Below are 26475 nucleotides of genomic sequence, written 5' to 3' on the forward strand. Positions count from 1 at the left end.
GTAAACATAGGATTTGTGTGTCCCCAATTATAAACAAGTAAAACCCACAATCACCTTCATCACAGGCAAAGCAGTCATGCCCAGGGCCCATATTCACCAAACAGTTCTTAGACTACAGCCCACAATCCCCTTCATCACAGGCATAGCAGTCATGCCCAGGGCCCATATTCACCAAACAGTTCTTAGACTACAGCCCACAATCCCCTTCATCACAGGCAGAGCAGTCATGCCCAGGGCCCATATTCACCAAACAGTTCTTAGACTACAGCCCACAATCCCCTTCATCACAGGCAAAGCAGTCATGCCCAGGGCCCATATTCACCAAACAGTTCTTAGACTTAAGTCTCAGAATAAAGAATATTCTTTTAATTGGAATATTAAACTATTTCTTTAATATTGATTCAAACTTGGCACTAACTGCCTAAATACAGCATTCTTCATGTGGAACATTTTGTTAAGGTCATTATCATCAGTGGTAGCTTGTATATGTTCAAACTCTGGATGTACTTCTCTTGATTATAAGTCTTTTCTTTGATCTTTAAATCTAAGAATGGGTTTGTGAATATGGGCCCAGAGTTTAAGGGAAAATAACCCAGAAATAAATGGATCACTGTTTGTGGAGATTGTGTCTTGCTCTCTGCATGTCATGAGAATGACTTATTTTGAAGTTTCAATTCAATCTTTTGAAAAATGCGGAAGTAGTTTGCACCATAAACTTATTATAACATTTTATTCAGACAGACAGTCAAACTGACCATCCAATCGACTAACAGCGTTACTCCAATATGGAGTATATTGCAATGGGTATAAACATGAGTGAGAATAATTGTATCACTCATTGTGCTAACAATAAAAAATGGCTCAGTATCATATATAAAAGCTAGCCATGAAAATTGGGGGCCTTGTAATAGTTTACTACGACCCTTACCTTGACCTCATTTTCAGCCATGTTTTTCTCCTCTCCCTCCTCAACACAGACGATGTTGACCTTTGACCTTTCGTCTCTGTACACACGTGCCTGCTCCAAACCCTTGCAATAGATGGAAAACAGGTTACGCTTATAATGTACATGCATTGTGCGGTGGCTGATTTCTACCATGTTGCTTTAGCATGTTGACGTGTTCGAGTTGAAAGGGCTCCAAAACCACTATTTTTCACACTTACATATGTTGTGTTGTATGTTGGCCACTTAATTTTTTGTCATTCTGGTGTGATGACTTGAAAATGCTTCCTGCTCTTACAAACCAAAATAATATCAGGGGTTTTTTTTAGAAAAAGGGGAAGACGCTGGACGCTGGGTAAAAGGGGAAAATCGAGCGCGAAAGAGACATATTTGGGGAAAAAATAAAAACTGTTCATTTAAATGTCTATAACTCACCTACAGACTTCAGGTTTTTTTTTAGAAAAAGAGGCATGTCTCTGACCTTTTTGTTGTTAAACACATGAATAAGTATGATATTAAAGTCAAAGTCCTAAATAAAGTTGCAGTGGTAGATCTAATAATGGGAAATGTTTTTAACTGGGGCCGGGGAACGATGTCAATATTATGATTTCAATTTCATGATGAATGGGTTGACGATCTAGATCTGCTACAGTATTGGAAGGGAAAGGTGCGGCAGCTGCCGATTGTCTACTTTCACTTTCACAATAATCCAACAGTATTAATCGATGTTGATTACATGTACCTCTGAATCCTGCTGGGTTTCAACGATTTTTGATGATTCATTCTTAAAAAATGCGTCAACGCAATTAATATTTTCCGAGTCTGAACGTTTTATTTTGTTTGTGTATGAACGCCAATTGTGAGACTTTTTCTGTTTTAACATTTATATCTTGGCTTTCACATAACCCAGATGAAAATTCGACTGGTTTCCGGTAATTAATTGACGAAACACCCTTCTCGCGCAAGACCGGAATCCAGTAAAATAGTCACATGATTAATACGATTAGTTGCCCGGTTTCCATGATGTAATTTAAGAGCTATATATCGAATCACTGGGATTCCCAGATTTGAGTGTTCGTCGGGAGAGAAAGAGAGAGCAAGATCGTTGTACATCATGGTACAAATTGGATAAGTGTCGACTTCCCAAAAGAAAAAAACAACATTTCTTTGAGGGTAAAATATTATATTATATATTCTGCTAGGGGAAGACGCCGAATATCGGCGTTTCTTTCTTAGTAAAAAAAAACCTGAATATACCTGAAATCTGCAACCAAGTTTTGGTTTGAAATTAAAGTAAACCAAGCAAATTAGAATTGTAGAAACAAAAAGGCAAAGATTACACTAAATTGCTCACCTAAGTAAAGGGGTGTGACCAGTTTTTAACCCTGGGATATGATCTGAACAATATTTGTCAGCGGCCATAATCTGATGTCACATACCAAATACAAATGCTGTAACAAAAATATGGGCATGCTCTGTGAAAAAGGGGTTAAATGCATGTGCGTAAAGTGCCGTCCCAGATTAGCTTGTACAGTCTGCACAGGCTAATCAGGGACAACACTTTCTGCTTTTATGACATTTTCTGTTGAAATGAAGTCTCTTCTTAGCAAAAATCTAGTTTAGGCAGAAAGTGTCGTCCCTGATAAGCTTTGCGGACTGCACAGGCTAATCTGGGACGACACTTTACGCACATGCAATAGACCCCTTTTCACAGAGCAATAAGCCCTAGCTGAGCCTAGTATCATGAAAACACTTGAGTCGATATTCTCAATCAACTTTGAGTTTACTCCTCAATTTGGTAGTTACAGAAGTTTTTTTTAGTTGTGAGTCTGGCTCAAACCTGAGTTTAAAAGGAAAATGCATATTCTTATAACTGAAATTTGATTTTGTACATGTGCTGACCAACTTTCTCAATGCTCAGCTGAGTGGAAACTCAAATCTCATCTCCTGAGTTGAGCTCAAAAATTGATTATAATCCTGATACTGGCCCATGGTCCCTTATGTGACCCTTACCATGGTTCCTTATGTGACCCTTACCTTCATTCTCTCCGTACGAGAGCTGTCTTTGCCATTCCAGACGTACACCATCTGACCAAGGTCAAGAATGAAGACATCACCGCTATTCATAGAAGACCAGGACATATCCACCTGTGTAGACAAACATAATAGATGTAGTGAATCAGCATCAGGTGTGAGAAATAACATTTTATGTCCAGAGATGGCTCAGAAGATTTTAAAATCATCCGAAATTTTGTTAAAACCAATATGCTTACATCTTCAATTCAAACAAATGTATCAACTTTTTCTGTAAACTTTCATATAACTTTCATATGGGATAATATTTAACATACAAATGTCCTAAATATGCAATAAATGAACTTTTTTTCACAGTCAAGATTATAAACAAATGTTCAATCAACATTGAACAAAAGCAATTTTACTACGCCATAAACAAACACATGAGAGTTAACTCTGACCTCTTGGACTCTGACGTGGTGCTTTCCCTTGACCTGCATGAGGCGCTTCTTGAACGTGTTGTCGACATGGTTGAACCCGGAGTTCACACCTCCATCTATGTACCTGTGCATGCATATCATTGTGTGAAATCACTCGGTTGATGAGACTCTTAAATACCCAGTTCATTATTAACTACCGTCATCATTTGCATTTTATTTTAATTCGGAAGATCTATTATTCACAGTGTGGGAATCAAACTTCATCATCTTGGGCTGTATTCACCATCTATTTGTACATTTAACCCTTTACCACTTAGATACATATTTTGACACATTTGTAGTCCTTTAGAAAGTTAAATTTAATCAAATACCTTTCTTACTAAATTCAGGTTTTAAAGGCTTTATTGTAAACCCTTAGTTACTGATGAGCAGCAAACAGCATAAAACCTGAACAGACTGCGACTGCGAGTTACTCGCAGGCTGTTCTGGTTTGATGCTGGTTGCAAAAGCCATTTTCACATTGCTTCTGAGAGGGAAAGGGTACAGAATAAAGAACAGTCTTAGAGTCAATAAAAATAACCCACATTTTGATTACAGACAGGCTTAAACTTTTCTTACATCATTAACAAATGGTTCTTAAATAATAATATTATATTAAATTAAATGTGTTAACTGTCATGCTAGACTTGACTTTTAAGTCTAAGAATTGGTTGGTGAATACCAGCCCTTGAAGTCATGGTTTTGAATGCTTGTGAATGTTTATACAGATTTCTAAGTGGTCCAAGGTAAATTGCTTTTTTCTATGTACTATTTCCATTGTAAATTTATCCTTTGATAGGTTTAGTAAATCTTGATAATTCAGGATTGCATTTTCCATTACACTTTATTGAACAGTTGTAAATATTTCTTGATTCATGAGTGACAGTGTCTGCTAAAATGTTGTCTGTTGAATTTCTTAAATTAGCATTTTCTTGGATTTTTTTCAAAGAATACTATCAGAATAGCAAACAGTTTGGATCCTAATGAGACGCCACGTTCTGTGGCGTCTCATCTGGATCCAAACTGTTTGCAAAGGCTTTCAAAATTCGGTTTCAGCACTGAAAGAGTTAATACTTTCCATAATAGTTACAAAGCACGCTTTTTATTGAATTGAAAACATTGGTGATGTAAACAGTCTGTTCTATACTTGCTTTCTTACTCTGATTGCACACAATTGTCTTTTCAAGTCATTTTTCCATCGGTAAACAAATATTTCTGCAACATGCACCGCAGTTTATAATGGTTCATTACCTAGGCAACTGGCATAAAAAGAGATAAGGCAATGAGAAAACAGCTTTTATATTACTCATATTTTATAACTCACAAAATAACTTTTGTCCATTAGTGTTAAGTGTTTTATGTTGGCCATTAACATTCATAATGGAATTGAGAACTTAAAGTTCCTGTTTTGTCAGTTTTTCATTCCAACAATGTAGAATTTGAACAGCTATATGTTTAGCTGCATTGTTAAATTGTTACCTAATAAATAGATGAAAAACAGTAATGAATCCTGGCTCTATGTGAGGTTTTATTAAGATGCATATAAAAAATTAAACAAGTGCCATACTTCCATAGTGTGTTTTATTTTCTTATATCAAAGTTGAATAACATTTAAAATCACAAGAATTTCATTGAGTTTGGCTAAGAATAAAAAATACAAACAAGTGATCTTAATGTGACTGCAATAAATGCAAAAATGCCAATTTTAGTTTAAGGGCCACTAAATCTCTCCTATCATTAAACATGAAGCCTATCAACTTTACAATAATCAAAGAAAGACCTTTACAATAATCAAAGAAAGACCTTTACAATAATCAAAGAAAGACAAGATATCATACTCAAAGACAGTTTTAATTGAACCTTTAAAGTTTCATAAAACAAGCACAGAATTGGATTTTTTTATAGAAAAATTGAATTGCCATCCATATTTATAGATGCAAGAAGACTTTTCTATAAGCTCTCTAAATTTATTTATGAGCCAGTTGCACCCTCACGAATTATTACAATTTGGACTAAATTTCATGATACTCAATGCATCTGGTACATGCAAGTCATGCAACTGAAATGTAGCTCATGCACAAGGCTTAATAAAAGCAAACGATGCTGTCCCTGAATATCCTGTGCAGACTTGTTTCCCAGAATAAGTCTTTAAAGGAGCCTTTTCACAGATTTTGGCATGTATTGAAACTTGTCATTAAATGCTTTATATCGATAAATTTAAAAAATGGACCTAAAAATCTCCAGTAAAAAAACAAGAATACAATTAAAACAAGAGCTTGTCACAGTAGTGCCAAATCCCCGTCGAAATGTGTTTGCTTGTATGACAAAATTTGTTTAGGAGAGTAGAATAATATTTGTAAAAACAAATAAAGGGAGATAATTCATTATGCTTTAAACAAAAATTTACTTTGAAATTACCCTTGTCAAATAAAAACGCACTTTTTACCAAAACACACATTTAGCGCACTTAAAAGTGCGTTAAGTGCATTTAAGTGCGCTTTTTGTGCATTTTTGCTTTTCAAGTGCGTTATTTTAGTGAAAAAGTGCGTTTTTTGTGTGTTTTCTTCATCTGTAAGTGCGCTTTTGAGTGTAGATGTGAGCAAAATGTGTGTTTTTTATCTAAGAAGTGCGTCTTTTATTTAGGAGGTGCGTTTTTTGTGTGTTTTCTTCATCTGTAAGTGCGCTTTTGAGTGTAGATGTGAGCAAAAAGTGTGTTTTTTATCTAAGAAGTGCGTCTTTTATTTAGGAAGTGCGTTTTTTGTGTATTTTCTTCATCTGTAAGTGCGCTTTTGAGTGTAGATGTGAGCAAAATGTGTGTTTTTTATCTAAGAAATGCGTCTTTTATCTAAGAAGTGTGTTTTAAGGTATACAGATGTGGGTTTTTTCTCACAAAAGTGCGTTTTTCTATTTAGATGCGCATCTTTTTTAAGCATAAGTTAGTCTTTTATTTCATAAGTGCGTTTTTATCAAATGATCTGTTTTAAACGGATGTATTTAAATAGACACATGTTTAACACACTTCTTAAAAAGTGCGTCTTTAACAACCGTTTAGCAAATGTTGTACAGAAATTGAACAAGAAACAAAATTGTTGCAGGCTCTAACAATTTATTTACATCAAATGAATAAACATAGACATATATCTCAGTAACCTGTAATAATATAAGGGGCAGTTTGAATAATTACTGGTTGTCCATATTAACCTGTTTAATGTTTACATACTTTATCATACAATTTCAATGCATACCCTATTGCTTACGTTTTAATCTCAAACATTTCTAAAAATTTCAACCTAAATCAGACTGTGTGTAACTAATAAAAAATATTGAAAGTGTCAAAAGTATTATGTGGGCTTGATAGTATCAATTATATTTCCTCAACATAAATAAGTATTTGAACTTTCTTATACTGATATTTATACCCTAATACAATTAATGTCTACCACATTGACCATAAACATACATTTTAAAAGGCAATTAAAATATTTATACTATTAATATTATTTGCTAAAACCATTCAGCATGTTATATTTAAATATTTACAATTAAATATAATCTGTTAGGGGTGCTGTGTATTATTCAATAAATATTTTGGTGTTGAAATGACTGCCTTATCAGTATTTCTCAAATTATGTAATTTTTGGCTTAGACACAGCATGGAATCAGATAAGAGAATAGCCAGTCCCTATCAGTCCTCCATCTAAGCCTAACTAAGGGGTGTTGATATACTTTTGATTTGTTTAGGCACCATCTATTTGAGAACCACAGACAGGAAGTTTGAAAACAAGCAGCATCAGCAACTGACTTTAAGCTAGAATTAAGACTTATTATTCTAGTGTAAAATGTCTTGAAATACATTCAGCATGAAGTATTGTGTGATGAAAAAAAATGTGTATTTACTACAATGTGTAAATCAACAATAAGTTTGTTGCAAAGGAGATTAAAAGTGGGTGGTTAAAGACATATAAAGTGATATGGTCTAGTTCAACAACTGCCTGTTTTTTTTTGAATACTGAAGAACAGTTTGTTGTAACAGGTTTGTATTTTCAATTCTGCATCCCTTTTTTATTTAGTTTATTGAATTAATTATGATCATTATCATATTTATGTATTGTCGCTGGGAAATGTAAATGGATGAGTAAATGTAATGCAATTTTAAAGAAAAACAACACCATTTGAATTATTATGGCTGTATTTTATGGTTATTGTCATCTTAAAGTTATTTATACCTATTTTTGGTCATTAATGAACAGATTTTTTCCCCCATATTAAATGAGTACTTTAAATTTAAAGGTTAAATCCCATGGTGACCGTGAAATTTACATTGATCAGAAGATCCTTTGGAAAGAATGTGCATCGTCGCAGCGCCTGCCAAAAAAGGGAGCAAAAGGGAGACTACCTGATGTATGGACTTGAATACCAGGTTTTACCCTGCACAAGCTGGCCGACATGAGGCGAACAGGAGTGGGAAAACCGCGCCCGGCCTCTCCTTGACCAAGAAAAGCTGGATTTGTTTAGAGGTAAAACTATACAGGGTACTGGTTATTGCATTTTAAAGGTGTCACACTTCCGACCAGTCCACACAGCAAAATGAGACCACGTATCTTGGTACATTTTCGAACAGTATTTTCTATCAAACGTATTTATTTATGAAAAGAGTTAAAACTATACAGGGTACTGGTTATTGCATTTTAAAGGTGTCACACTTCCGACCAGTCCACACAGCAAAATGAGACCATGTATCTTGGTACATTTTTGAACAGTATTTTCTATCAAACATATTTATTTATGAAAAGCGTTAAGTCACATGTGATCAGGGGATTAAAATTGCAAAATAAACAACCACAAACAACAAGCAAACAAACTAGTTTTGATTTAAATTTTTTATAGCAACAAGATTACCATAACAGCAATATTTAACACTTACATTATAAAATATCTTTCAGGACCTGATCAAATGAGATCATGCACACGAGACGCATCACGCAAAGGCCATGACAGTATAATAGTTGCAAAGAAGTTTGACCGGCTGGTGGCAGACTTGGAGAGAAAGATGAGAGCTGCACTCCGCCGCCTCAAAGAAATGCTGACAGGCCTTGATTGATATGCATCTTTCTTATGTATATAGCGGTCGTGTGTATATACTGTACATGTTATTATAGTATGCTATTTTTTTTTGTTTATTTATAATCAAATTATGTTTATATTTATTTCATCAAATTGCCATTGATATTTAATTACTCATGTATGTTAAAAAATGTTGGTGTACATTAAAGTATAAAATTGAATTATCTTGTAATTATTAAAATACACAAATATATATGTTTATATAATTATTGGTTTTTATTGCATATCGAATTAAAAAAAACTTTTAACAGCATGTAATTGAATCAACTGTTAAGGCAAAAGATGCACCTTTAACGCACATGTGTGCTTTTTGTGAGTGCGTTTTTTGCTGCCATTCATTTGCGTAAATTGTGCGTTTTGTGTGGGTTATAACTGCGCTTAACGTGAGTTAAATGTGCGCTTTTTAAAATAAAAAAGCGCACATTTAACTCGCTGAAAGCCGCATTTTTAACCCACTTAAAAGCGCACATTTTACACACATGTGCGCTTTTATGTGGGTTATAACTGCGCTTAAAGTGAGTTAAATGTGTGCTTTCTAAATAAAAAAGCGCACATTTAACTCGCGAAAAGCGCACGTTTAACGCACATAAAAGCGCACATTTAATACACATGTGCACTTTTATGTGGGTTATAACTGCGCTTAAAGTGAGTTAAATGTGCGCTTTTTAAATAAAAAAGCGCACATTAAACTCGCGAAAAGCGCACATTTAACCCACTTAAAAGCGCACATTTTACACACATAAATGGCAGTAAAAAACGCACTTATAAAAAGCGCACGTTTAACGCACATAAAAGCGCACATTTAACACACATGTGCGCTTTTATGTGGGTTATAACTGCGCTTTAAGTGAGTTAAATGTGCGCTTTTAAAATATAAACGCGCACATTTAACTCACAAAAAGCGCACATTTAACACACTTACAAGCGCACATTTTACACACATAAATGGCAGTCAAAAACGCACTTATAAAAAGCGCACGTTTAACGCACATAAAGCGCACATTTTACACACATAAATGGCAGTCAAAAACGCACTTATAAAAAGCGCACATAAAACGCACATTTATTCACAAAAAGCGCACATTTTCTTGTTTGTTTTGTTTTTGTTAAAAACTCACTCGGTAAGAAAAAGCGCACATAAAACGCAGTTCCAATACCGCCACGTTTAACACACGCAAAACGTACTTAAAACGTACATTTCACACACTTTTTTGAGAAGGGTAAATAAAGGGCGATAATTCAAACAATAAGGTAGATAGAGTTATGGTTCTTAGTCACTGCACTTCTCCTACTTGCCATCTGTTTATATTTTAAGTTTCAAGTAAATCCCTTCAGTAGATTTAGAGTTACGCTCCGGACAATATTTACTTAAAAATTATATAAAAGAGGAGATAATTTAAATACTAAGGTAGATAGAGCTATGGTTTTTTGTCACTGCACTTCTCCTAGTTGCCATCTGTTTATATTTCGAGTTTCAAGTAAATCACTTAAGTAGATTTAGAGTTATGCTCCGGACAAAAATTTACTTTAAAATTATTTAAAAGTGGAGATATTTCAAAAACTAAAGTAGATAGAGTTATGGTTCTTTGTCACTGCACTTTTCCTACTTGCCATCTGTTAATATTTCAAGTTTCAAGTAAATCCCTTCAGTAGATTTAGAGTTATGCTCCGGACAAAAATTTACTTTAAAATTATATAAAAGGGGAGATAATTAAAAAAATAAGGTAGATAGAGTTGTGGTTCTTGGTCACTGCACTTTTCCTATTTGCCATCTGTTTATATTTCAAGTTTCAAGTAAATCCCTTCAGTATTTTTAGAGTTATGCTCCGGACAAAAATTTACTTTAAAGTTATATAAAAGGGGAGATCATTCAAACACTAAGGTAGATAGAGTTGTGGTTCTTGGTCACTGCACTTCTCCTAGTTGCAATCTGTTTATATTCTAAGTTTAAAGTAAATCCATTGAATAGATTTGGAGTTATGCTCCGGACAAAGTTTCGGCCAGCCGGACAGGACCAATTATTTTATCCCCTCTGAAAAAAAAATCCATAAAAAGGAAAAAAAGTAACCCTCAACTGGTCTCGAACCACTGACCCCTAAAGTCCTGGAGTAAAAAGTCTCCCGCTGAGACCACTCGACCATCCGTGCTCATGCTATTAGCGGATGTATTTTTTACTGATATACGCAATCCTCATAGTTTCTCAAAATATAATGACAACAACAGAACTTTCCAAAATTTCAATCGTTTCGTGTTGCAATGCTTTATAATTTTCAGGTTTTAAATCGTCAAAAGATGCATATAATGGATATTTTAGAGCATGGTTAGGCCACGACTTTTATATTTCTTGGTTTACAAAACCGCCGACCCTAATTTTTGGAAAATGGGAAAAAAAATAAAATCGGAAAATCGTCTTTTTTTTAAATATTTTATTCCCGACCGCACTGCAAAATGAGCGAAATGAGAAAAAAAACGATCCGGTTTGAGTACGGTTGCGAATAAAATCAAGTAAGTACAATCAACGATTGGTTCACATATATTGCAGAGATCGGGATATTTTTCAATGTGACACATTATGTACCAGTCCTTTTATAGGCACTTCTCAAAATTTATTTCGGGTAAAAATTACAGACAATAAGAAAATCAGCGTCAGTCAAATGTCGACCCCATCAAAATTTATTTCCGTGTCTGTGACGCAACTATATTGTTTAACATGTTAATTATATTAAACAAACCCGATAGTATTTGATAATAAGTATAAATAATCCAATAAATCACTGCCATTATTTACGATATATGTGTTTAGGAATTTTGTAAACACGTCCGCCATAGTTTATAGGAACTGTACAGAAAGTTTGGAAATCGGAACAAATCGGTATATCTCGGAAAATCATTGATAAATGTATTTGTCGTTTCAATGCTTAGGGCCGAGTAATTTCGGCAAATCGGAACTCAACTTGTGTAAAACACTAGCTCAATTAACCGTTAAACTCCGCCTCCGTTCTCTGCAAAAGATTCGAAGGCGGAGCTATGCACGTGCTTTTATTAAATTGGAGGATTGCAATTGAGAAACAAACACACGATTGGTTCGGCATGTTGATTGCTAGACAAAGGAAGCCAATTTTTTCGGCGCGAAATTTGTCGCTTTATTGCTTCCGACAGAAAGCGGCTTTCCTTTGATGACGTCAAACTGTCAATTCACACAGACTGCACATTTTCGGAAGACTTTAACTGACTCCTTGTTTACAATTCCAGTCAAAAAAACACTTGCTAACATTAAACTTTGGATTAAATTATCAAAATAAAGCAAAAGCGAAGTTGACAAATATGATTAAATTAATTCGCGTCAGTTCAAATAAGACGTTTTGCGTTGTAAATCAACGAGTTTTCATGAGAACAACAACTTTGACAAACATTACCGCGACGACGCATGGATCGATCTACCTCGATTATTTTTTTTCATGTACGATCTCATAAGTCGAGTAAGAGCAAACACATACCGGGTAATTTGTGTGTGAGTAGTTTATCTTATATAAGATTTATGCAACGGGCATCGCATTGCGTAATGGTGCGCATCCAATTATGGAAATGAAGCGCAGTTTTTCGTTTTAATGGGAGAAAAACGCATGTCATGTAATGGAGTGTTTAAAATTGCCTGATGTTACATAAGGTGCTGTTAGGACTCATTTCATTTGAAGATATAGATGTGTTTCATTGCATAATTTGATTTTTTGTCTCTGTGTTAAGGTTATAAAAGATATGTTGTTTTTGTTCTGATGTTATTAGTATTAACTTTTTTTTCCAATGATGTTTTTTTTTTTTTTTTTTTCGACCGCCCGATGGACCATTTTCAAAATAATTTTTGTAAACCAATAAAAAAAAAAGTCGTGGCCTTAATGTTAAGTATTACTATTTCCTCACAAATATCATAACTAAAACGAAAATTTGCGAATCTGAAACAACTTTTTAAAATTTTGTCAATTTACCAAAACGTGAAAAGGCCCCTTTCAGCATTCAATTGAGACCCCTTATTCACTTTAGACCCTTCAATCACTTGTGACCCTTGACTCACTTGAGACCTTTTATTCACTTGAGACCCTTTACTCACTTCAGACCCTTTACTCACTCGAGACCCTTAACACATTTCAGACCCTTTACACACTTGAAACCCTTTACCCATGTGATACCCTTTACTCACTTGAGCCCCTTCTTGAAGTAAGACAGGAAAAGTGTGGACTCGCTGCCCTGGACCTCTCGGTGCTGTACAGGGTAGCCCCCCAACAGGTCGTCCAGCTCCACAGACTTGAACGCCGCCACGCCCGCCTCGTCCTGTGTGGTCTCCTTGCCCAGCCAGAAATGGATGTGGGAGTCCAGGGCGCCCTTAGAGTCCTTGATCTGTGACAGAGAGGAGCAAATTTCTGTTTTTCTTCAGGTATATCATGCTAGTTTTGTTTGAACTTACATTGAAGGAACCTACATTCTGAGCAGTGTTCATAGAAAATAAGGCTAAAAGCATGTGAGTAAAGTGTTGTCCCAAATTAGCCTGTGCAGTCCAAACAAGCTTATAAGGGATGACACTTTCCGCTGTAATTTAATTTCCTTCATCTGTGAGAGAAGAACACTCTATTATGTTCAGGTCAATAACGCAGGTTTGTTTTCTCCTCAGACTGAGGAATTAGGACACCATAAGTCTTCATTTTGGGAGGTGGGAAAAGGCTATTATTATATATCAGCCTCGTTATGAAAAAATAGGGCTTAACGCATGTGCATCATGGGTCTTCCCAGATAAGCTTGTTCAAATGGCTCAGGCTTATAGGAGAGGACACTTTCCCCCCAGATTTTTGCTATGAAATGGCTTCCTTTAAACGAAAATTACCATACAAGCTTGAAAAGTAGGCTCCGATAAGCCTGTTAAGACTGCACATCTGGGATGACACTTTACCCACATGCATTAAGCCCAGTTTTCCAAGAAAATAATAAAGTCCTAAGTCTGTTTTGGATGAAAAAAACAACACGTTTTATACAGTAAATAGGAGAGCTGAATTACTCAAAACATTTAGAAAGTGATAACTTTCTCATATTTCAAATGCAGTATACAAAAGTGAAGATATTGTATATACAGAGTATGCTGGTATTCAGCAAGGGCAGTTAAAGAGACTTATTGACTGCTTGGCTTAAAATAACAGGAGATGTGTTTGTCAGAAACACAACGCCCCCTAGTTTGCCGCTTTGAAATAAAATTTCAATATATCATTTGGCAGGTTTAGAAATTATCTCCCTTTTAAAGCTTATACTTCCCTTGGAATGTATTTTTTTAACTTTTGACCTTGAAGGATGACCTTGACCTTTCACCACTCAAAATGTGCAGCTTCATGAGATACACATGCATGCCAAATATCAAGTTGCTATCTTCAATATTCAAAAAGTTATGACCAAACTTTAACGAAGGTTAAAGTTTTAGGAAAGAAAAATACAATGATATTTGACCTTTGACCTTGAAGGATGAACTTGACCTGACTTTTCACCACTCAAAATGTGCACCTCCATGAGATACACATGCATGCCAAATATGAAGTTGCTATCTTCAATATTGCAAAAGTTATCAAACTTTAACCAAGCTTAAAGATTTGGGACTGAATGACAAGACAGGCCAAAAACTATATACCCCTGATCATTTGATCCGGGGGCAAAAAAATTAGCAGAACATGTTTCAGCCATTTAAAAATAGATAGAATGCATATTTTTCAAACAAGCAAAATAACACTCCTGACTATGAAAAATGCTAAAACTATAAGTACGTTTTTGATAATCATCAATGGGAATTGGAACAAAAATAGAAATTTCCAACACAGCATTCACTCTCCATCCTATATTAACCCATTTATGCCTAGTGGACTCTCCCATCCGTCTACATTGGATCAATTTATTTCCAAAATTAGGGATGTCTTGTATATTTATTTCTATATTTAGAATATTTCTTACAGAAATTCCTTTAAGCAAACAGCGCAGACCCTGATGATACGCCTTTTTTCTAGACGCTAGGCATAAATGGGTAAAAAAATCTGTGTTGTAGTTGTACCTTGCTATCTTTTGCTATTAGAAGTCCACAGCTCAAACCCCAGTATTTAAACATATTTTCTTATTGAATCTTTTACCTTGCTATAATAATTATTTAAAGCTTTTCCAAATATAACACTTTTGTTTGTGAATTCATTTAATGACATTTTTTAAGAATATGAAAAACTGTGAGAAAGTTTCTTTGATGTGTCCTTCATCTGTATGTGGCAAAAACACCCTATACTTTCAGGTGAACTAAAATAAAGTGAGGATTTATGATGATTTATTTCTTGTACTTCATGCCAGACATGTAATCCTTATGTCACACTAGTGTTCTAGCAGACATAAAATGGATGTGCATGTCAAGTGAACCTTATAAAATGATATAAAAAAACAGAGCACTTAATAATATAGATATGGCTGAATATAAATGAGCAGCTCTCTGGGGAAAGAGTGCTTTATGCATGTGTGTTAACCCTTTGCATGCTGGAAAATTTGTCGTCTGCTAAAATGTCGTCTGCTGAATTTCTAAAATTAGCATTTTCTTCGATTTTTTTCAAAGAATACTATCAGAATAACAAACAGTTTGGATCCAGATGAGACGCCACGTTTTGTGGCGTCTCATCTGGATCCAAACTGTTTGCCAAGGCCTTTAAAATTCGGTTCCAGCACTGAAAGAGTTAAGTATCTTCCCATATTAGCCAGTGCAGTCTGAATAGGCTTATAAGAGACGACACTTTCGGACTAGACTGGATTTTCTTAGAAACTTGCAATTAAATTTTGTTCATGAAAGCAGACAGTTTCGTCTCTGATAAGCCTGTGCAGAGTTCACACCTGATAAGCCTGTGTAGAGTTCACAGCTGATAAGCCTGTGTAGAGTTCACAGCTGATAAGCCTGTGTAGAGTTCACAGCTGATAAGCCTGTGTAGAGTTCACAGCTGATAAGCCTGTGTAGAGTTCACAGCTGATAAGCCTGTGTAGAGTTCACAGCTGATAAGCCTGTGTAGAGTTCACAGCTGATAAGCCTGTGTAGAGTTCACAGCTGATAAGCCTGTGTAGAGTTCACAGCTGATAAGCCTGTGTAGAGTTCACAGCTGATAAGCCTGTGTAGAGTTCACAGCTGATAAGCCTGTGTAGAGTTCACAGCTGATAAGCCTGTGTAGAGTTCACAGGCTTAACTGGGAAAACACTTGCACATGCATTAAGCCTAGTTTTCTCAAACAGGGCTCAAATCTAAGGTAGTAAAAGCAACAATTTAACATTATCAAAGTCAATTATTACCCATCTTATTATATCATATGAAAACTTTCAACACATTGATACATACTTCATTTTACATTCTTTACAGAAATAAATATTGTTGCAAGTATTGTTATAAATCTTGTCTCATTTTTCAGAGCAATTTAAACATCAATTTAAACTGAAAAAAAAGAAAATTGTCAATATCTCATGCATGCCATGTATTCAATAAAAGTACATCAAAAGGCATTCAGATTAGTATTTCATGCATATCAAGTACACAATATTCAATATCAAATGCATGCAATAATTAGAAAGTATCGCAAAACATTATAAAATACTTAATCTGTTAACCTGTTATCCTAAAGTTAGTTAAAACAAAGAGATGTGTTTGTCAGAAACACAATGCCCCCTTCTGCACCGCTTTGAAGCCATATATTTGACCTTTGACCTTGAATGATGACCTTGACCTTTTACCACTCAAAATGTGCAGCTCCATGAGATACACATGCATGCCAAATATCAAGTTGATATCTTCAATATTGCAAAAGTTATGACCAATGTTAAAGTTTTCGGACGAACGGACCGACTAACGGACAGACAGATGGACTGACGGACAGTTCAAAAACTATATGCCACATCTCTTCAGGGGCATAAAAATACAACTTATAACTTGAAATACTGTTGGAAAAAGCAAAAAATCTTCACACGCATAATTCCATTAACAAACAAACTTAAGCATAAAACAATGTGTTCTTAAATAAGTCAAAGATACCAAGAACTCTACAAATGCACAACACAACACTCAAAAGCCACAATCTTACAGGAAGGAGATAATCTGCATAATCTTTGTTTACTGAAAATAATCTACAGACATTTCATGATAAGCTTAACTGAAAAAATTGATATTGCTTTGCATAAAAATTAACGCCTTTACATTTTGAGTGCAACAGCATGCTGCAGCACAAAAAACAGCAACATCCTTATGCTTGTTTACCACACCAGAATATCAACCTTGCATAATCACATTAATAGAACATCTTTTCTAGAATTTGGCAAAATTGTTTTATGAACGGAGATTTAAACTAAAACAAGCAAATTCGATGAAGTGATATCCCCTACCAATTTTGTGACAGATGAATAAACTGACAGACGGAAAGTCAATGCCAATTCTATATTCATTTGCCTTTGGCGGCAGATAACAACACAAATCATATTTCCAGATTTATGCATTTTAATATGAAGGTATTTGAATCATCCCTTGATAGCCATAATGTCATATCAGCAAATGCACAAAGAAGCCTTTTTAAGTCTGTCTTGCTCTCAATAGAAACATCATATTCAAGTTGATGGATAGACTCATTTATGCTAAATTCAATTAAAAAGTATTGCAGATCAAGGATTGATTCTCTGCCTTCAGCAACCATGGATTATTTCCCTTTGATGACAATCGCCAACCCAGTTTCTTGCTAGCCAAAGCCTTATCCGCCAGAAGTAGCCAGGATGTCTCCCAAATTCCGATGCTAAAATGTCAGACAAAGGCCACTCTGATCATTTTAGTTAACCCTTTGCATGCTGGGAAATTTGTCGTCTGCTAAAATGTTGTCTGCTGAATTTCTAAAATTAGCATTTTCTTTGATTTTTTTTCCAAAGAATACTATCAGAATAGCAAACAGTTAGGATCGTGATGAGACGCCACGTTCTGTGGCATCTCATCTGGATCCAAACTGTTTGCAAAGGCCTTCAAAGTTCGGTTCCAGCACTGAAAGAGTTAGACAGACATATTACCAGCCTCATGGGGTCATACGCCCACCACTGCATCAAATATTGGCATGTGAATTTACTGAATATTGAACCTTTTTGTTGATATAAACCACATGCACATTTTGTTGATATCTATAATGGACAGAACAGTGACTTTTTTTCAGATGTTCTACTAGAATGCCATGTTTTTATATTTTGTTGTTTACTAAAATAAGAAATATGTACATTTTTTTAAAACAGAATTTCAAATTCTGATAAATGATGCTTTAAAGTTTGTTCATTGTTAATTGCTATCACACACAATATTATAAACCAGTGAGTTTTAACAAGAAATATCTTTAAAAAAGATATACGGCGTTGATTGTGGTCGATGTTTATGAACGATCAAAAGTTATCTCTATGAGATAAAAAGTAGCGGATGCCGTTTTTCTGCGCAGTTCTTAGCTCCATCACAAGCAAATCAATTACGGGGTGTTGCGCCAGATTTCTTGGCTTATTTTGCTTTATGTGATATTATTACTCAGATATCTATATTTACAGAATAGAAAAACACAAGAAACATGAAAATAAATGAGTGCATATAGGTCAGCCGGCAATACTGGAATCTTATTTAATTGCATAATTATAGTATAGTGAATTATTGTGCTCATGCTTAATAAACTGGTCTAAATGGATAAATATTTCTAATTAATTATATCAAAATTGGTCCTTATCATGCAAATGTTGAAAACATATTAAAAATCGATAATTGACATACCACAATAATATCGTGGAATATCTTTATTTAGTATCTTTCTGATCAAAACAGACTTCAAGTGCACAAAGTTTACGAGACGGCATTTATATAAAGATTTCTGCAACTGACTGCAAACTGACCTTGATACCTTGCGGATTGGAATGCAATGCATTAAAGTTAGGTAACAATTCTGCTGCTGAAACGACGGCTTGTTTACGCCAACTGTACACGACCAAGGCAACAGCTGTGCCTAAAATATTGATATATCGACAAAGCGACTAAACAAACTATTTACTCCATCAGACAAAAATAGCATAGATTCCAATTTTTTCCTTCAATGAAAAGATCGCAACCCCTTCTGCAAACTCCGGTGATGAACTGTATATAAACTCTGACTTTCACACACTGCCCGCGAATTGACCCAAAAACCTCGCGGGTTGAAATGCAATGCAAGTAAGTACTAAATATGAGAATATAGCCTTTAGTATAAACGCTTTTGCGCTGGTAATTCTCTGAAAATAAAAGGTGAACGCACAAACTGTATTTATGTCGAAAATTGATTGTAAAACTGTTCTATCTATTGAGCCTTTTCATTAGAGATAAAATTGTTTCATGCAGTAAAACAGTGTTACAAAGACACGGATATGTTTCCAATGTTCTGGTGTTATACTCAAATCAGCCAATGGAATAAATGAAGTGTATTCATTCGTAACTAGCCACGGGAAATTTTATTTGAATATTATTGGACACTTACAAAGGTCAAGTCAGGGTGAAAAGCTGGCTTAATACAGCTTACGCCGAAAAAGTAGAGGACATGAATAATAAATAATTGACAAGTTGACAGAATTAGTACATTAAGGGAGATATTAATTTGAAGTTAGATTTCATACAATTATCTGTCAACTTGTCACTTATAAGCCCAACCAAGCAATGACTCATGCTTTGCAATCTTACAACTTGTAAAATACTGGTAACCCAGTAGTTTATGTTAGGACACTAACTTTCATGAATATTGTAGATAAATTGATGGATCTTATGTATATCATATCACCACTTAATATATTTATGATCTGGCACCAGTTGTCATATCATTCCATATTTTATTAAACGAGTTCAGGAATTTTGTTAGTAAGCAAGCCTTTGGTGAGCTTAGTTACAAATTTCCTGGACGACTTTAATAAAATATGGTATGATATGACGAGTGTCAGATCTTTTTTATCACATGCTTTTAAATGAGCAAATTAAATAAATATTTACGCAAACATAATGATAAATCCCGAATGTTGTTTACATTTCGTGACGTCATTTGACGTTGCAACGTCATTTCAGCAAATTAAGAAAATGCGATTGGTCAATAAACAAACAAGAGGGCCATAATGGCCCTGAATCGCTCACCTGACTAACCAAATACAATCCAAACACAGATTTTATCAAGATGAACATTCTGACCAAATTTCATAAAGATTGGATGAAAACTGTTCCCTCTATTGTCTTCACAAGGTTTTTCTAATATTTGACCTATTGACCTAGTTTTTGACCCCAAATGACCCAAATACAATCTCAACCCAGATTTCACCAAGATAAAGATTCTGATCAAATTTTATAAAGATTGGATGAAAACTGTGACCTCTATTGCGTACACAAGGTTTTTCTATTATTTGACCTAGTGACCTAGTTTTTGACACCAGATGACCCAAATACAATCCCAACCCAGATTTCATCAAGATAAACATTCTGACCAAATTTCATAAAGATTGCATGAAAACTGCGACCTCTATTGTATATACAAGGTTTTTCTATTATTTGACCTAGTGACCTAATTTTTTACCTAGTGACCTAGTTTTTGACCCCAGATGACCCAAATACAATCCCAACCCAGTTTTTATCAAGATAAACATTCTGACCAAATTTCATAAGATTGGATGAAAACTGTGACCTCTACTGTCTACACAAACAAATTGTTGACATTTTTTCTATTATTTGACCTAGTGACCTAGTTTTTGACCTCAGATGACCCAAATACAATCCCAACCCAGATTTCATCAAGATAAACAATCTGACCAAATTTCATAAAGATTGGATGACAACTGCCACCTCTATTGTTTACACAAGGTTTTTCTATTATTTAACCTAGTTTTTGACCTAGTGACCTAGTTTTTGACCCCAGATGACCCAAATACAATCCCAACCCAGATTTCATCAAGATAAAGTTTCTGACCAAATTTCATAAAGATTGGATGAAAACTGCGACCTATATTGTCTTTACAAGGTTTTTCTATTATTTGAACAAGTTTTTGACCTAGTGACCTAGTTTTTGACCTCAGATGACCCAAATACAATCCCAACCCAGATTCCATCAAGATAAACATTATGACCAAATTTCATAAAGATTGGATGAAAACTGCGACCTCTATTGTCTAAACAAAGTTTTTCTATTATTTGACCTAGTTTTTGACCTAGTGACATAGTTTTTGACCTCAGATGACAATTTCAAAGGGCCATAACTCTCTTAATAAATCATCTAACAAGAACCACCAATTAACATGCGCATCTCCTCAAGGTAGTTAAGCTTCCCATAAAGCTTCATTGAATTCCAGTCAGTAGTTGGGGAGAAATAGCCCGGACAAGAATTGCACTATATGTACATTTTATAGAAAATTTCAAAGGGCCATAACTCTGTAAACAAGAGCACCGCCTTGCGGGTGCAGACCGCTCATCTATTTTCTTTTTAAAGGTGAAGGGACTCTCATTTTCAATCACAAAGGAGGGAGGGGTGGAGTGAAGAGGGGTGTATAGTGTGGGGGTGTGGACATTTATTACATTATTTTCCAAAAAATGCGAAAAAAAATGCAAAAAAAACAACAAAAAAAACATGGGGGGGGGATTCTTGGGTGCGATGGTTGGACGGTATTTCAAACATAAAATAATAAAAATAAATATTTGTGTTTTTTAACCGTTTAAAAATAAATGAAATTTGGGGGGGGGGGGGGGTATAGTGTGAGGGTGTGGTGGTCATTTGTGAGATGATCTTAAAAAAAAAAATTAGGGGGGGGGATTCGGGTGGGGGGAGGGGGGGGGGTTTGGAATTCTTGGGTGCGAAGGATGACGGTATTTCAAACATAAATAATAAAAATAAATATTTGTGTTTTATAACAGTTTCAAAAAAAAATACTTTGGGGCGGGGGGTGGGGTGGGGGGGTATAGTGTGAGGGTGTGGTGGTCATTTGTGAGATGATCTTAAAAAAAAAAAAAAAAAAAAAAAAAATAGGAGGGGGATTCGAGGGGAGGGGGGGGAGGTGGGGGGGAGGGCATGGGGGATGGTTTGGGGGGAGTCTATTGTGGTATGTCAGGTAAGAGTAGTTTTGTCAAAGTATCAATCAAATCTAATCATAAATAAAGAAGTTATGGCAATTTTAGCAAAATTTAATAATTTGACCTTGAGAGTCAAGGTCATTCAAAGGTCAAGGTAAAATTCAACTTGCCAGGTACAGTAACCTCATGATAGCATGAAAGTATTTGAAGTTTGATTTGAAAGCAATAGCCTTGATAGTTAAGAAGTAAAGTGGATCGAAACACAAAATTTAACCATATATTCAAAGTTACTAAGTCAAAAAAGGGCCATAATTCCGTAAAAATGACAACCAGAGTTATGCAACTTGTCCTTTTACTGTACCCTTATGATAGTTTGCGAGTGTTCCAAGTATGAAAGCAATATCTATGATACTTTAGGGGTAAAGTTGACCAAAACACAAAACTTAACAAAATTTTCAATTTTCTAAGTATAAAGGGCCCATAATTCCGTCCAAATGCCAGTCAGAGTTACATAACTTTGCCTGCACAGTCCCCTTATGATAGTTAATAAGTGTTGCAAGTATAAAAGCAATAGCTTTGATACTGTAGGAATAAAGTGGACCTAAACACAAAACTTAACAAAATTTTCAATTTTCTAAGTATAAAAAGGGCCCATAATTCTGTCAAAATGCCAGTCAGAGTTACATTACTTTGCCTGCACAGTCCCCTTATGATAGTTAGTAAGTGTTGCAAGTATGAAAGCAATAGCTTTGATACTTACGGAATAAAATGGACCTAAACACAAAACTTAAACAAAATTTTCAATTTTCTTAGTATAAAAAGGGCACATAATTCTGTAAAAATGCACGCCAGAGTTAACTTACTTTGCCTGCCCAGTACCCTCATGATAGTAAGTAAGTGTACCAAGTTTGAATGCAATAGCATTGATACTTTCTGAGAAAAGTGGACCTAAACGCAAAACTTAACAAAAATTTTCAATTTTCTAAGTATAAAAAGGGCACATAATTCTGTCAAATTGCACGCCAGACTTATCTAACTTTGCCTGCCCAGTCCTCTCATGATAGTAAGTAAGTGTACCAAGTTTGAATGCAATAGCATTGATACTCTCTGAGAAAAGTGGACCTAAACGCAAAACTTAACCGGACGCCAACGCCGACGCCAAGGTGATGACAATAGCTCATAATTTTTTTTCAAAAAATAGATGAGCTAAAAATCATCCGACCATAACCGGCTGATAATATGCACATCTCCTGTTGGTAGTGAAGCTTCCCAAAAAGTTTAATTGAATTCCCGTGATAAGTTGCTGAGAAATAGCTCGGACAAGAATTGCACTATATGTACAATGGAAAATTTCAAAGGGCCATAACTCTGTGAAAAATCATCCGACCATAACCAGCTGATAATATGCACATCTCCTCTTGGTAGTGAAGCTTCCCATAAAGTTTCATTGAATTCCCGTAATAAGTTGCTGAAAAATAGCTCGGACAAGAATTGCACTATATATACAATGGAAAATTTCAAAGGGCCATATTAACTCTGTGAAAAATCATCCGACCAGAACCGGCTGATAATATGCACATCTCCTATTGGTAGTGAAGCTTCCCATAAAGTTTCATTGAATTCCGGTAATTAGTTGCTGAGAAATAGCCCGGACAATAATTGCAATATATGTACAGTTAATGGAAATTTCAAAGGGCCATAACTCTGTGAAAAATCATCTGACCAAAACCTGCTGATAATATGCATATCTCCTCTTGGTAGTGAAGCTTCCCATAAAGTTTCATTGAATTCCGGTCATTAGTTGCTGCAGGGATGGAAATTAGTGGTTGCCCGTGAGCCCGGGGCAAGTAGATTTTAGCCTGGGCAACTAAAATTCAAAAGTTGGTCAAGCTTGAAACATTCAAGTACAATTAAACATTTAATAAAATTGGCGACTGTTGATAAATAATTTTAATAATATTTATTCATAAAGGCCAAGGAAATTATTCAACTCAGACTCATATTAAGACATTATACACAGAAAGAGTGTAATGCAAGCAATTTTGTTCAATTATCTTTTATTTAAAGAAAGTATTAGATACACATGACAAGACATGTACATTGTACTGGGCTCGTTAGTCTTTAGCTGGGCAACCAAAATAGTAAAGATGGTTGCCCACATTGTAAAACGTTAGTTTCCATCCCTGTGCTGAGAAATAGCCCGGACAAAAATTGTGCACGGACAGACGGACGAACACACAGACGGACGGACAGACAAAGTGGCCACTATATGCTCCCCCCAAAAAATTGTTTGGGGGAGCATCATAAAAGATAATGTGTTATAATGCGTACAGATGTTAGTAGAATGTAAACATAAAATACTCAATATTGCAAGCATCATAGTGATATGAAGTTTTTGCAGAAAAACAGAACTTTATATAAAAAATGAACAAAACAAAGTACAAAGAAACATATTTTCACTAATAAACGCAAATATGGATTACAATAAATCAAAGACAGATATATTTCCAACACCTATATATTTCCTTAGTTATATATATCGCGGGCTACCACCCCAAACCTCCGCTTTGTCGATAGTGGTAAACAACTGCGTACCGGTAAAGTGCAATCTAGCCTGTTTTTGTAGTGTTTAGTGTGGCCGCTACGGCATGTAAACAATAGATTCTTTTAATTGTACAGACATGTGATTAATGCTATACTGCTTCGCAAACTAAGGAGAAACGTTTCGATGTAATGTTTAGAGGATGTTTTGTATGACAGTTTTTAATTTATTGTAATTTACATGTAATTTACAATATATTCATATTTCAGTTCAAATGATACTGTATGCATCTACTGTTTTAGTCTGGGAACCAGACTACCAATGTTTATGGTGATTTTTGTATTATTAGCCAATGTACAATTCGGGTTTTTCATTTTGGACCTATCATGAATGAAGGTCATCTAAGGTCAAAAGTGACGTTAAACAGCTACGCCGACAAAATATGTAATGGTTATATTACATGGGAAACAGGGTATGGCATGTGATAAATAATGTTCTTTTACATGTGATATGAACTTATATTTGTTTAATTGGTTCATTCTACATAATTATAAGTTGATTTATCTCTCACACAATGTTCAATTATATTTTTTTAATTTCTTGGTCAATAATCTTTTCATGCTAGAAATTAACATTATTCATATTTGTTGTTGTTGACTACACAAAACAACACTAAACTTACAACAAGGGACATTTTTGTTCAATGTTGATTATTAACATTCTTACGTTTAAGTCAATGCAAATTCATCATCTGAGACTTTTGGCATGCATGATCACATTGAATAGAAGTTTGGAATCAACAAATTCACAAACTCATGCACTGTTTACAATTCCGCACAATAAGATTCATTTACAGTAATGTTTTTAATCTTAAGCTTAGCTCCAAATCCACCCACATACAGGTATTTGCTTGAACAACATAATTACATAATTGCAGTCTATCCACTATTTTTTCCCCATCTTCCCAGCTGGGTTTAAATAATCATGCGCTGATAACTAACAGTCATGTTGACAATGATTCACCGTCAACCATCTTACATGATGATAGATAGCGCTCTACAATTTTTTTTCACAACATAATTCTTAAATTGATGATGTATCACAATTAATTATTTTGTAAAATGACATAAATTTTCTAATTGACTAGTTTTGCTAACAAATGTTTATTTATGTTACCATGAATGGACCTGCATTATGAGAAAATTGGTCTTATGCTATTTAAAGCCAGCTTAGCATCAGACTAGCCTAATCCTTTGCATGCTGGGAAATTTGTCGTCTGCTAAAATGTCTTCTGCTGAATTTCTAAAATCAGCATTTTCTTCGATTTTTTTCAAAGAATACTATCAGAATAGCAAACAGTTTGGATCCTGATGAGACGCCACGTTCTGTGGCGTCTCATCTGGATCCAAACTGTTTGCAAAGGCCTTCAAAATCCGGTTCCAGCACTGAAAGGGTTAAGCTAATAGTGTATTCTGGTTTTGAGCTATACGCAGGGCCCTTGCTACACTTTGGTGGAATGGGGCCGGGGTCCTTAGAGGGGGGAATTTTGCGTCATTTTGGGCGAAAAGGGGAATTTTAGAAGATCTTTTCACAACCCATTCGACACTTAAAATTGCTATATTTTAATGTAATTTACATAACATACATTTAATCAAAGGTTAATAGCACGATCCTAGCTGGTATACAGGTAATAGGTATAAAAGCAAAAAAAAAAAAATTTTTTTTTTGAGGGGGAAATTTTTAGCTGAAATAAGGGAAAAAGTCTACTATTTTATGGGTAGAATTAGGCCGAATTTCGGCCCCAAAAACGGCCAAACGAGGGCCCGAGGGCCCTGATACGGTAGGCGAATGAGACAACCAAAACCTTGCGTGACTTTATAGCAGACGGCATTCTCCTTACCAGACAGCAAAACTGTGAACCTAGTCTGAAGCATCCCTGGCCGCATAAGACACATTTTCGCATACCATGGGCCATTTTGTGTGCATTCTTCCATTTGAATAGTAAAATTAAATTCCAAAACATTGTTAATATTGAACAAGATTTTTTAACATTATTATATTCAAAGTCAAATCATAAGACACATTTTCGCATACCATGGGCCATTTTGTGCGCCTTTTTCCATTTGAATAGTAAAATTAAAATCCAAAACATGGTTAATACTGAACAATTTTTTTTAACATAATTATATTCAAAGTCAAATCATTAGTAATTAATACTATATTTCATACATAATGAGGGAATTTCACAACAACTCAGCATTCATAA

General features: G+C 35.0%; 1 protein-coding gene across 3 annotated transcripts in view; it reads right to left on the bottom strand.

Moving 5' to 3' along the window:
* LOC127848300 (advillin-like) overlaps positions 1–26475 on the bottom strand; it is a 150033-nt gene that overhangs the window by 70071 nt on the left and 53487 nt on the right. For all 3 annotated transcript variants that reach the window (XM_052380677.1, XM_052380678.1, XM_052380679.1), the window contains 4 exons: positions 12758–12954; positions 3421–3523; positions 2981–3091; positions 929–1030 (listed from right to left, as the gene is read on the bottom strand). In XM_052380677.1, coding sequence (XP_052236637.1) covers positions 929–1030; positions 2981–3091; positions 3421–3523; positions 12758–12954 — 513 coding nt within the window. The remainder of the gene's footprint in view (positions 1–928; positions 1031–2980; positions 3092–3420; positions 3524–12757; positions 12955–26475) is intronic.

This window comes from Dreissena polymorpha, chromosome 10 (genome assembly GCF_020536995.1).
Source record: "Dreissena polymorpha isolate Duluth1 chromosome 10, UMN_Dpol_1.0, whole genome shotgun sequence".
NCBI lineage: Eukaryota > Metazoa > Mollusca > Bivalvia > Myida > Dreissenidae > Dreissena > Dreissena polymorpha.